At 32.3% G+C, this 13,840-nt stretch overlaps 1 protein-coding gene across 1 annotated transcript in view; it reads left to right on the top strand.

Moving 5' to 3' along the window:
• Positions 1-13,840, top strand: part of LOC117162875 (dynein beta chain, ciliary-like) — a 209,520-nt gene that overhangs the window by 39,398 nt on the left and 156,282 nt on the right. The window contains exons 16-21 of the mRNA XM_033344867.2: positions 3,851-3,926; positions 4,264-4,416; positions 4,564-4,659; positions 5,235-5,581; positions 10,790-10,946; positions 13,579-13,811. Coding sequence (XP_033200758.2) covers positions 3,851-3,926; positions 4,264-4,416; positions 4,564-4,659; positions 5,235-5,581; positions 10,790-10,946; positions 13,579-13,811 — 1,062 coding nt within the window. The remainder of the gene's footprint in view (positions 1-3,850; positions 3,927-4,263; positions 4,417-4,563; positions 4,660-5,234; positions 5,582-10,789; positions 10,947-13,578; positions 13,812-13,840) is intronic.

Genomic DNA, 13,840 nt, shown 5'->3' with positions numbered 1-13,840 from the left:
AATTCTGTTTAGTTGTTCTCGGCCCATGTGTTCGTTTTGCGTATGTATTTTGGAAAAGTGGGTGCCGATAATGTCTAGTTTTTCTGTTGTTTTAGTTATTATGAAGTTACCCTCGGTGTCTTTGATGGTGTTGTGTATCGTTATACCTGCTTCTTGGATGAGGGAGGCATTTTCTGGGGGCAATTTGAGAGGTGGGATGGGGTTTTGTTCTTTTGCTCTAAAGATTTGATTTATTTGTGGGAACATGTTTGCTGAGTCGTTTTTGGAGATGTTTTTTATTTTGTTTGTCCAGTAATGGTTTATAGAAATTGCGAATTCTTGTTTCAGTTGCGCTTTTATTCTGTGTAGTAGGAACTTTAGGAATTCTAATTCTTCTCTTTTGTCGTAAGAATAGTTAAATTTTATATTGTTTATTTTGGACAGTATGTAGCTTTTATCTCGCTGTAGATCTTTTATTTTATTGTTTATATAGGGCTCGCATGAATTTTTTTGTTTTATGATTGGCACGGATTTTTGGAGGGCGATTTGTGTGTGTTTTTCTATTTCGTCTAGGAATGAGTCGATTTGTCTGTTTGTTAGGTTGACGTTGTTGTAGATCTCTAGGTCGCAGTTTTGTTCGAGTGTGTTTTGGAACTTTTTCCAGTCTGTCTTTTTGTAGTTGTACCTGGGTGTCTCGGTCTGGGTTTCGAGAGTTAGGAAGTCAGATGTGTTTTTGTTAATTTGAAATACTAGGGCGTTATGGTCACTGTCATAGGCTAAGGTTTTTAGGGTGTTGTTTGGACGTAGGTTTTGGAATTTTAGTCGCGCATCTGCTAGGCATATGTCCAGGTATGAGCCTCCTTTTGGGTAAGAGGGTAGCTCGGAGCTGTATAAGTTTGTTTTGTAGTGGATGCTTTTATTGTCTAGCCAGTTTCTAATGAAGTTGCCTCTCGTATTGTTTATTTCGTTTTTCCAGCTTGTATGTTCTGCGTTAAGGTCTCCTGCTATTATATAGTAGTTTTCCGGTTTGTTGAGCTGCAAGAGTTCGAAAAGATTATTGAATTCGTAGATAAATTCTTTCTGGTTTCCGTAGGTTGCGTAGGCTGCAGTGATGAATAAATTTTCCTTATTGCTTATTTTTATTTTTATGATCGTTGTTTCTAAGGTTCTGAAACTTGTTATTTCATCAATTAGGATCGTTTTGTATTTTATAGGGTTTTTTATGAGGATCGCTGTTCCTCCTCCTTGACTGGCGTTCGGTCTGTCGTGTCTTATCATGGTGTAGTTTTTAAAGTGTACATTGTGTCTTTTGTTTAGTTTTGTTTCTGAGATGAGTACTATATCGGGGGCTTCTTTATTTAGTAGGGTTAGCATACTATATCTTTTTTGGTACGAGAACGAGTGCACTCAACGCGGTTTGAGCGTTGGCTGAAGTAACTTTTTCTATTACTGAATATTCATTTACAAAAAGTATATAAAAATATAATATTATCTATGTCATATAAATATAATATAAATTTACGTGAAGAGCAATGGTATTTGTGCACGTGCATCCAGGTGTGTAAAATATTACGTAGCTTTTTAAAAATATGGGTTATAGGGTTCCATCATGTAGGTACGCGTGTACTTGAAAAATAACGGGAGTCAGGCGGACGAAATTTTATCATTGATTTTCTCGAAAACGGAGCCTTGTATCGAAAATTGCTACTCTACATTTTCGACTTACTTTTGCATGAGCTATCACCCTCTTTCGGCTTGTACCACAATTTTCAGTACACCCTGTATATATACAGGGTAGTTGATAACTGGTTGTACAAGCGGAAAGGGGGTGATTCTACGCGAAAAAAGAAGTCGAAAATATAGAATAAAAATTTTTTTTTTTTAATTTTTCCATCGAGACAACGATCTACAGTGAGATCCGTTATAACGGGACGTGATAAAGTGCACGCGTACCGAGCGAAAATTCAAAGTCGATTTTCTCGAAAACAAAGCCTCAAACGAAAAATTTTTATTCTATATTTTCGACTTCTTTTTTCGCGTCGAATCACCCCCTTTCCGCTTGTACCACCAGTTACCAACCTCCCTGTATATAACACTAGAGCGACTGATTCATTCGTTAACGCCCAGCTCAACCTTCTTATTATCCAATCGGAAGCAATGTCCATTGCCCTCACTTTCCTAACTAAAATTTTCATCAACAAATCCGATGGTCCCGTGTGCCAGACACACCCATCACTAGCTTTCCTCCGATACAGCATCGTCTCTGAACTTCACTTATTCTTCATCGTTAGAATAGTCAACACATCTTTACCAGGTTTCTACCCTTAGATCAATCACTTACTTAACTTGTACATACGCATCAGCGTAATTAGCTTCTATATAAAGTTGTTGGAATAAACTGTAATTTATTAATTGAACCACCCCTTATTATCCCAACAGAAATAAGGGGATCGATGAGTTCGTGGCGTCGATTATCTAATCGTAACGGGAATTTACGACTCCCGTTGACGTACTCCGCGAATGGTCGAAGAAACAATTTTTTTTTAAAGGATGCTCACATCCTATGCATTGCTAAAGTGGGGCGCGTGAAATTCGACTTTTTCGAAGTTCAACTCTTATGTATAATATATGAAAAAGAGATACGTTTTCTTCTCAAAGAATAAGCGCTAAAACTGGAGATATGAAATTTGATAGACGAACTTCTCATTAAAAGTAGGCAGACGTTTCAGCGTTTTTCGAAATTCAACTTTCGTGGGAATAAAAAGAAGAAATAGGTTTTTTTCTCAAAAGATAAGCGTATTTGCACATCCACTTCAGCTGGAGATTTGGCGAACAAATTCCTCATTAAAAATAAAATAAAAAAATAAAAAAAAAACGCGTTTGAGGGATTTTTGAAAATCACCTCCTAAAAGGTGTTCGAATAGATGGCAGTGAACAGAAATTTAAATATTGTGCGGGCGAAGCCACAGGCGGACAGCTATGATATAAAGAGTTGAATCTAGGCCCATATGACGAAACCGCACGGTTACAGAAAATATCAAACGTATTCAAAACAAATAGTAAGATAGGAATAGGAGACAACAACTTAAACGCACAAGACAAAGCACACATAAAAAGACCTCTTTTATTTTTCAATGATCAACGCGACGACATAGAGTTTGCTTACGAACCAATACAGAGTTTAAGTGAAGAAGAGATAGAACAAATACTAAAAGAAAATCATGACTTGATAGGACATCCCGGAATACAAAAGACGTACGACAGAATCAGAAGACAAATATAATATCCCACATCTAATGGACAGAATAAAAACCAGAATACGTGCATGAACATTTTGTTTCATTATTTGTTCTTCTTTACGTTATGGGATAAACGCAAACTTATGTTTGGGGTTAGGTAGGTACTACTTATGTAGTAGATATATTTGTTTATAACGAAATACAATAGTACTGGTATCAGACAATTTTTTAACGTCAATTCTCTGAAAAACGAAATTTTAAACGAATTTGATATTGTTTCCAACATATATGTACTATTTAATTCCCACCAACAATGAACTAAATTAAAAATTGTTAAGTATTATAAAAATAAATATTATTATGAATCAACAGAATTATAGAGCGCAAAATATTTTGCGCCTGGATAACAGCTTTAATTTTACGTGTTTCTACATTTTTAAATTCAGATTGCCACCATGAAAAACATTATTTCCATTTTACTATCTAATAATTTAGATATTGAAAAATAAACGTTTTATAACATTTAATATTCATCTAAATGTGGCTACTCTTTTAAGTCTTTGCAACATTAAAACAACACTTTATGCAACGTTTCATAAGAATTAAACAATCATTTATTATTATTTTCGCAGTATTTGTTACATTCTCGACGAAACTGATCCCGAAGGCGAAATATTTCCTTCGTTTGAGATTCAGATGTGTTTGGAGGTGAGTATTTCTGCAGATGTGACTATGTCGAACTATTTAAAAACACTCGATTTTTTTTAACTATATATCTTTACCTTTTAAGTGAAAAAAAGGGTTAAAAGGACATGAAATCTAGACACGACCTTAATATGTTACTAACATAAATTAAGTATCACTTTCATATACGTCTAATCAACATACAACTAATAAATATTAAAAACTTTTACAATACTAAATTATATGTTACAATTTTCTATCTTTATAAATACGTAAAATTCTTATTGTTAAATGAAGCACGTGCATGTACCTAATGCAACAATTCTTTAATCATTCTCTCTGCTGGTTTATATGTTGATAGAACCCTAGTATTGTTTTCCGACCGCCAGTGGAATTAGATGATCCGGAAGGTTTCTATGCTTTCTTCGAGTCACTTCTACTTGAAATGATGAAAATGGGCACCCTCATACCACGCGTCGATCCTCAGTTGCATGAAGGTCGAGAAAATTACGCGGTATATTATTTATCACTGATATTTCTGACTAGTATATTGACAATTGTTTTTACAATTTTTAATAGAACAATTTTTGATAAAACATTAATAGTCGACTAATTTTTTCCTTCCATACGAACTATATTAATTGTGTTTTCATCGTCGAAGCTCGATGTTGCTGAAGAGGAAGGTATCGTGTTTATGTTGGAAGAAACTTGCAATCGGGCAAAGCTGGCCTTAATAGAAGTGAAAGGACATGTATATGTAATTATCTGAACTTGAATTTAACATTTTCATAAAAATTACCGTATTTCTTATTTCTCTTATTTCAACCATTGAAATGCAATTTATTTATTTAAGAAGCCACGCCGGATGAATATATTTTAATTATTTCTTGTATTCTAATCTTATATTTTCTGAGATATCACTGTGATGTTGAGTTTTTGTAAATTTTTGAATTCAAGACAGGTTACTCTTGACGAATTCTCGTTTCGTTTTGGGTTTCAAGGTCAACTGAAGGTCAGCTTATTCTAGCTCGTTGAATTGGTCTTTTTAGCCGCTACAACGGAGTATCTAAAAAATATGACGTTAAAAATAATCGTTAAAAAAAAATAAAGTTAACTTGATATCTCAGAAAACATAAAGCATCAAAAAATCGAAATATATTTATTCAATCGGTCTTCTCAAGTATAACAAGTTTCACTTCAAACATTTTTTGCTAAAGTCAATAAATAACGAGCTATTCTAAGTGATAGTATTCACTGATTCACCCTGTATATTCTGACATAACCTCAAATAATTAATGACAAGGAATTACTGGCACAAATTATTATCCACAGATATACGAAATCTACTCGTGGCTGTGGACAGACGATAAACAGGAATATTTATCCTATTTTTTGAGATTTTCTCAATACGTAAGTCCCGAGCAAAGGGAAATGATCGAACATCATCCAGAGTTTATCCCAGATAACCTGAAAGAGAAAAAACCAGATTTAGCGGACTTCAAGCGGGAAATAGATTATTTTATGTCTCTGTACAACCAGTGCGATCAACTGCAAAATGAGCAAATCTTTTGTCGATGGTTGAAACTTGACATAAAACCTTTCAAGCAGACGCTCTTGAACATAATTTGCAAATGGGCTAACGTGCTGAAGGAGTATCTGGTCAATCGAATAACCACACAGTAATTAAATTTTTAAAATTTCTATTAAATTTAACCTTCATTTGATATTGCAAGATTTTTACGGTTAAAATTCTTCTGATCGATACTTTTCGAGGTTATGTTGTTTCGAGAAAGTATGTCGAGAAAGATATTTTATTAGAATTATTATTGAGAACTTATATTTATATTTATGTTATATTTATGAGCATTTATACGATATTATAGAATTAATCTAGCAAGATACAGATTTGAAAGTACAGACAAAAAAGTGAGTACAGTGTCTTTTAAGAGTTTCATAGACGCTCTTGTGCATTTATTGATCGATTCGAAAGACTCAACTGGATCAGCAATATTATTCAGATAATTCCAGATTCTGGTGATATGGCGATAAATGGGGTTGATAAATCTGAGATATTAAAAAATTCTACACGGCAGACGGGAGTGTTGCGAAAATGACGTATTCCTTCATTGAAATTAATTAGTCGAAATAAGGAGGACTAGTCTACTAAGTTATTTGTAATTTTGAAAAGAAATGAAATATCAACTAACATTCTCTAGTCCTTGCGTGTTAGAATGTTGAGTCTATAGAGTACGTAGCATTGTAGTTTTGACCAAAATGGTAAGTAAGAAAGCGATAGGGACCGCGTTACAAAATGTAGGAGTCTGGGGTGTGATCTTTCAATAAGTTGAAGATATTTGCTGAAGAGAAGCCTAAAGAACATCATATAAGACGTAGGAATATTTGTTATAACTTTGCAATAAGCTGAAGATAATATCAGCAAATATGCTGAAGAGAAGCCTAAGGAACGTGATACAAAATGTAGGAATCTGAGGTGTGATCTTTCAATAAGCTGAAGATATTTGCTGAAGAGAAGCCTATGGAACATGATACAAAACGTGGGAATTGTTGTTATAATCTTTCAATAAGTTGAAGACGTTTTCTGAAGAGAAGCCTAAGGAACATGATATAGAAGGTAGGAATTTTTGTTGTGATCTCTCAATATGCTGTGCATATCGACTGAAGAGAAGCCTTAGGAACATCATATAAGACGTAGGAATTTTTGTTATAATCTTGCAATAAGCTGAAGATAATATCAGCAAAATTTGCTGAAGAGAAGCCTATGGAATATTGTACAAAACGTAGAAATCTATGTTGTGATCTCTCAATATGCTGTGCATATCGACTGAAGAGAAGCCTAAGGAACATTATATAAAACGTAGGAATTTATGTTATAATCTTGCAATAAGCTGAAGATAATATCAGCAAATATGCTGAAGGGAAGCCTAAGGAACGTGATACAAAATGTAGGAATCTGAGGTGTGATCTTTCAATAAGCTGAAGATATTTGCTGAAGAGAAGCCTAAAGAACATCATATAAGACGTAGGAGTATTTGTTATAACTTTGCAATAAGCTGAAGATAATATCAGCAAATATGCTGAAGAGAAGCCTAAGGAACGTGATACAAAATGTAGGAATCTGAGGTGTGATCTTTCAATAAGCTGAAGATATTTGCTGAAGAGAAGCCTATGGAACATGATACAAAACGTGGGAATTGTTGTTATAATCTTTCAATAAGTTGAAGACGTTTTCTGAAGAGAAGCCTAAGGAACATGATATAGAAGGTAGGAATTTTTGTTGTGATCTCTCAATATGCTGTGCATATCGACTGAAGAGAAGCCTAAGGAACATCATATAAAACTTAGGAATTTATGTTATAATCTTGCAATAAGCTGAAGATAATATCAGCAAATATGATGAAGAGAAGCCTAAGGAACGTGATACAAAATGTAGGAATCTGAGGTGTGATCTTTCAATAAGCTGAAGATATTTGCTGAAGAGAAGCCTAAAGAACATCATATAAGACGTAGGAGTATTTGTTATAACTTTGCAATAAGCTGAAGATAATATCAGCAAAATTTGCTGAAGAGAAGCCTATGGAATATTGTACAAAACGTAGAAATCTATGTTGTGATCTCTCAACATGCTGTGCATATCGACTGAAGAGAAGCCTAAGGAACATCATATAAAACGTAGGAATTTATGTTATAATCTTGTAATAAGCTGAAGATAATATCAGCAAATATGCTGAAGGGAAGCCTAAGGAACGTGATACAAAATGTAGGAATCTGTGGTGTGATCTTGCAATAAGCTGAAGATATTTGCTGAAGAGAAGCCTATAGAACATTGTACAAAACGTAGAAATCTATGTTGTGATTTTTCAATAAGCTGAAGATATTTACTGAAGAGAAGCCTATGGAGCATGATACAAAACGAAGAAATTTTTGTTAGAATCTTTCAATAAACTGAAGATATTTGCCGAAGAGAAGTTTATGGGACATGATACAAAAAGTAGAAATCTATGTTGTGATCTTTCAACAAGCTCTGCATATTGACTAAAGAGAAGCCTGTGGAATATAATACAAAACATAGGTATCTATGTTGTAATCTTTCAATAAGTTTTGCATATTGACTGAAGAGAAGCCTATGGAACATGGTACAAAACGTGGGAATTGTTGTTATAATCTTTCAATAAACTGAAGATATTTGCCGAAGAGAAGCTTATGGGACATGATACAAAAAGTAGAAATCTATGTTGTGATCTTTCAACAAGCTCTGCATATTGACTAAAGAGAAGCCTGTGGAATATAATACAAAACATAGGTATCTATGTTGTAATCTTTCAATAAGCTGAAGATATTTACTGAAGAGAAGCCTATGGAGTATGATACAAAACGAAGAAATCTTTGTTAGAATCTTTCAATAAGCTGAAAATATTTACTGAAGAGAAGCCTAAGGAACATAATACAAAACGTAGGAATCTGTGTTGTGATCTTTCAATAAGAACATTATCATGCAGTAATCAAATTCTTCTCGTTTAAAATTACAATTTTAAATATCAATTAAAACCGTTGCAATCGAAGTTGTTCTAATCGATACTTTTCCATGCTGTTCCGGAAAAGAATTGCGACATTTTATTAGATTTACGATTGTTTACTAGGAAACTAATGAAACACTGGTATTCTACGTATATTTAATGACTCGTGACATTAATGCAATTAGTTGTGGTCAGGAGTATCAATACTAAACACTTCTAACGAAATGTAAACATGTTTTCTCCAATACCGTATAATTTAATCCACGTCTAATGAGAAATATCTATTTTGAGCCATTTTGATACCACTAACATTCCGACTACGATTTTCCAGAAATTATTTTACTTTGCAGTTTCAGTTGGACGCATAAGCAAGTGAAACATAAATCTGAATGGCATATTTGCATTCGTGACGCGAATAAACTGCACAAGTTTTATATACGAAAGATTATTTTGGCCAGCTCGAAAGTTATTATGCCATGCTATTATTTTTACATTAAAGAATCATTAAGCTATCGTCTAAATATAATATCGCGCTGTATAGTATGCAAATCTCGTTTAAGCAGGATTGTCATTAGTAAAAAAAATAGTCGCACAGAATAGAGCATAATATTTATATTGAACAAATAATGATTAGTATTTAAAGGATATAAGAAGAATTATCCATTAGAATATTTTATTTTATTTTTGGAAATGAACTAACTGATCCAACAGCAAAAATTGCATCCACTGAAGAACCATGTTAGCTTCCCATACGCAGCACGTCATTTCACATTGTAAAATATATCGAAAAAATATGCGAACAAAACTAAGACGCGTTACTGGAAAATTGCGATATAAATTCACTCCACAAATTAATCCCTAGTTTCTCTGATTTGAAGATAAATTAAGAATTTAGTCGTAAAGAACAAACTGCAATAACTAACATGGAACACTGCAAATATAACTCACATAATAAAGGAAAAGAGCATAGTGTCGACAATAATGTTAAGAATATGCTGGCATGGATGCCTTTTCAACAAAAGATTATCAACTTCTGTAAAGAAATTAAGATATTAGACAGAATTTGATAAGCCAGCGAATATAAAAATAATCGCTAATGATCTTCACTGTCGATACAAGTTTAAATAAAATCAATAATATTAACAATAATAATAATATTTTATTTTACTAGGATTAAAATCGAATAATATACTTATTCTTAAATGTAATTTATTTTCTTCTCTATTCCCCACTTCATTCGTTTGAGAATATTAACATATCGGTATAATGTTAAGAAGAATGTTCCTTTAACAGCCTACTCTTCGTGTACTCTTCCCATTGGACGTTTCGAATGCAATTAAATATTATTGAGACATCCGAGTAATCTATAAAAGGGAGTTCTATGAATGCGAATCACATGTTGACCTCTAACTGCAAATAGAGCCGATTTCTCTGAAACCACAATCCTAACGTTCGCTGTTGGCACTAATCCTGTATATTTGTGCAACTGAATAGTAAACTGAGTATTTGGCTCGGAATCACTATTCCGGGAAACTATCAAAGTACCTATTGCGCGCGCAACCAATGTAAACATTTCAAGCGAAACTGATCATTTATCTATTACTGGAATAATACATTGACTTGATATAATTTTAGGCTCGCCTATTGTCCTTTCATTTGATGCTTAATGTATTGCTCCATTAAACAACTTTTAACGTAATAACAACATTTACATGCACTGTTGAAAATTTTCTAATTCTTGTAGAGACTTAGTTATAGAATACATCAGAAACTTGTCATCGATATTCGCTCTCTAAACGAACAACGTTGCCACATTGGAATTAGGTTGGGGTTAGGTTGCAGAAGCATATTTCAATTCCGCGCGTAATTATGAATTTTTATCTTTCTTATTCGTTCATTTTCATAGGATATGATAGGTAGACACTGTTTTTATTGCATCTATAATAATTAGTATCATGATATATAATGATGTATTGGGTTTCCCGGAAAGTTCGTTTCGATTTTTCGAAAGTTCTTCGCCGAAAAACCTAAGAGGTTATGGAATGATGGAATATTCAAGTTGCCTGAAAGATGGAGAAAGTTTGTGGAACAAATGACACCTATATAATTCAGTAAATGTAAATTGAATCGAAATGTGAATCGGAACGAACTTTCCGGGCTACCCAATATGATAATTCTATATTATACAGATTCTCTACGTACATTTATAGATCTATAGATCTATAAATCTGTAAATGTTCTATACATATAGAATTACTATACACACATAACCTTTTTTTTTCGTTCGATATAAAATGTCAGAGAACAAAAAACTACTTTAACGATTGAAATTTCGCTTCTCGTTCATTTTAGATTGGAGAATTTAGCAGAATTTTTGAAAGCAGCAATGGAAAATTTCTCGCGTCCTATACACGAAGATGACTATGACGCACTTCTAGAAACTATATACTATTTAAAGGAAGTCAGGGATCGTCAATACGAGATCGAAGACATGTTTGATCCAATTAAGGTAATACTCGTAACAAAAATTTCCATAATAAATAATAAATATAGAGCATTAGAACCTTCATTATTCGAACTAATCAAAGGCACACGCTGTTGAAGTAATCAAATAATTTTGTTGAGATTACGGAAGCGTGTAGCGAACCGATAAACTAAGAAACCATTTTGAGGAAAATCGCGAAAAGGAAACAAAAGTGTTTTCGTTCTTTTACTTTTTTATTTCCACTTACTTGTTTGTCTTATCGTCTCTCTAAATCTTTAAGTGCTTTATTTAATTTTGAAAATGTGCACTTGCACGCGGAATTATTTTTAGACGATGACAAGTATACTTGACAAAAGCGGAGAAAGTGCACTGGCATGAAAATAAATTGAAATAAATTACAACTATGATAACGAAACTATCACATGACAATTACTAAAATTACACATTTTTCTAGTTCCGTTGCTTTGAGAAATCCATTGTTTGTTTACAGATTCGTTAATATTATTTAAATTAATTATAATTTATTATTCCATATTATTTAATATATTAATATTTGATATATTATTTAAATTAATTATAAATAATATATAATTTAATATATAAATTGAATTTGAAGTCAGGTTAATTCGTAAACAATACAGATGATCAATATTTGACATTAAAAATATCTTTATACCAAATAATCAAATATTTGGAAAAACCAGAAATGAAAGAATTTAATTTGTTTTTAAGGAAGAGAATGGTATTCTTTAAAACAAAGAGCCACACCTAATGCCATCGCATAAATATTTATATTATTTTATTGAATTATGTATGATCCATCTTCTTCTATTACTACAAAATGCATCATACATAATTCAATAAAATAATATGATCCAAAAAATGTGCACTCCATTATTTCCTTATAGAACGAAAACATCTTTTGGGACAACCTAATACAACGTTCCATATATCAGTCGATTCATTGAAAATCATTTCACATTAGCTGTATTCGTTGCCGCTAGGCCGCTGGATGTAATAGTCTATCCTAACTTATATAACCTAACCTATAACCTACCGATTTTCCTTTTTTATTTATACTTATATATTTATATACTTTTATACATATATACATATGTATATATGTATAGTATTTATATAATATATAAAAAATGATTACCTGATCGATGAGTAATCGTAACTTAAATGTAATTAAATTTTTTTGCAAATATTTTGGAAACTAAGTGGGGTGGAAAGTTACGTGAATGTACAGTAAGAAAATACTTAGAATGTTGATCTTGGCTACATATTATGTGTATATAGTCATTGAAATCGATGTCCTCTATTTTGCATATAATTACAACAATTAATATTAAATAACAAAAACCCCTAAAAAGTTCAACAACTGCTAATGTACGAACATACAGTTTATCATCTTCCATAAATTGTGTGTTAATACCGAGAAACGATCTGCCCGTGTAAGTTGCTGCATCCACCTTCAAGCATATTAATTTGCCTTTTATTTTCTCTATAATTTTTCTCCTTACTTTAATTGCCTGCTCAATAAGAGCATCACGCACTTTATGTGAATTTATTTTTTCTTTTTGGAAATTTATTATCTGAATTATATTTCTAAACGCGTCGTTATCTGGCCTATCATGTATTGTGATTAATCTGACGCATGCCTCCACTACATCTCGTTTTACTTTTTTGTAACCTGTCTTATCGACATCATCAAAATGACTTAACCTGCATCTTGTGTTGTGTCTTTCTTTTTGTAACATTACGGTTGTAAATTCATTTAAATGGGAAACTTCCAAATGTTTTTGCAGATTTGTCGAATGATCCTACAAATTTATATTTTTAAAATTAAAATTAAAATTAAGGTTAGAATTAAAATTAATATTAATATTAAAATTAAAATTAAAGTTATAGTAAAAGAATGTATAGTTAAGGTAAAAAAGAGATAGATCACACTGAGATCTCGAAAACGCCTCCATCTAGACAAATCTGGTGGTCATCATACGACGTTCTGCCTCAAACAGAATAAGTTTTATTTGAAACGCTTCTTCCAATAACGTATACTTTAGGAGCAATTTGTGTAGATCGATTGAAATAGGACACCCTGTATTTAAGATTGCTTATTCACGCTGTATACTAATTTTTCAAATCGGACATTTACAAATCGGAAATTTTTACTATGACAATCGCGATAGTAATATCTCATTACAATGCATAAACGAAATTTCAGAAACAATGTATACAATGCACATAATATATTTACACATACACATCACAAATTATCACAATATTTTATCACAAATTATGTGGCAAAATTTGAACACTTTCGTCAGCTACTATATATATTGTATCAAGATACAATACATGAATGACAAACACAATTTTAGGCAATTAATTACGTAGTCTGAATGAATTGTATTGTAGTATCTGTGGTTTATATTATTATACTTTCGAAGATTACAGACAAAGATGAACTGATATATGATATCAATAATATTATTTAATAGGAATATCATTCCAAACATGCTGATGTATAATACTCTGTCGGTTTGCTCACGAAACACTTTGTGATTGGGGTTAGGTTGGGGTTACCTCTGTGACTAAATACTGTCTCGTTGTATACATTCTGGAATTAAATTAATCAAATATTTTTCAGAAAACAATAGAATTGCTACAAGGCTACAACGTATATTTAGATGAGAAAATTTTTAATTGGCTCGTAGAATTGCCCGTTAATTGGGAAACATTGAAAAAGATGGCTGCTCAAGTGAAACATATCGTCCAGCCTTTAATGACTCGTCAAATCGATCTTTTGAAGAAGAGGCTAAGCTATTATGATTTTAAACAACACCGTTTCCTGAACGAATTCCATGAACAAGATGTTTTCAAGTAAGCTAAAAATAGTATTGAAAGTATTT

The sequence above is a fragment of the Bombus vancouverensis genome, chromosome 17 (genome assembly GCF_051014615.1).
Source record: "Bombus vancouverensis nearcticus chromosome 17, iyBomVanc1_principal, whole genome shotgun sequence".
Taxonomy (NCBI): domain Eukaryota; kingdom Metazoa; phylum Arthropoda; class Insecta; order Hymenoptera; family Apidae; genus Bombus; species Bombus vancouverensis.
The sequence above is the reverse complement of the archived record's forward strand: the minus strand, read 5'-3'. Positions and strand labels throughout refer to the sequence as shown.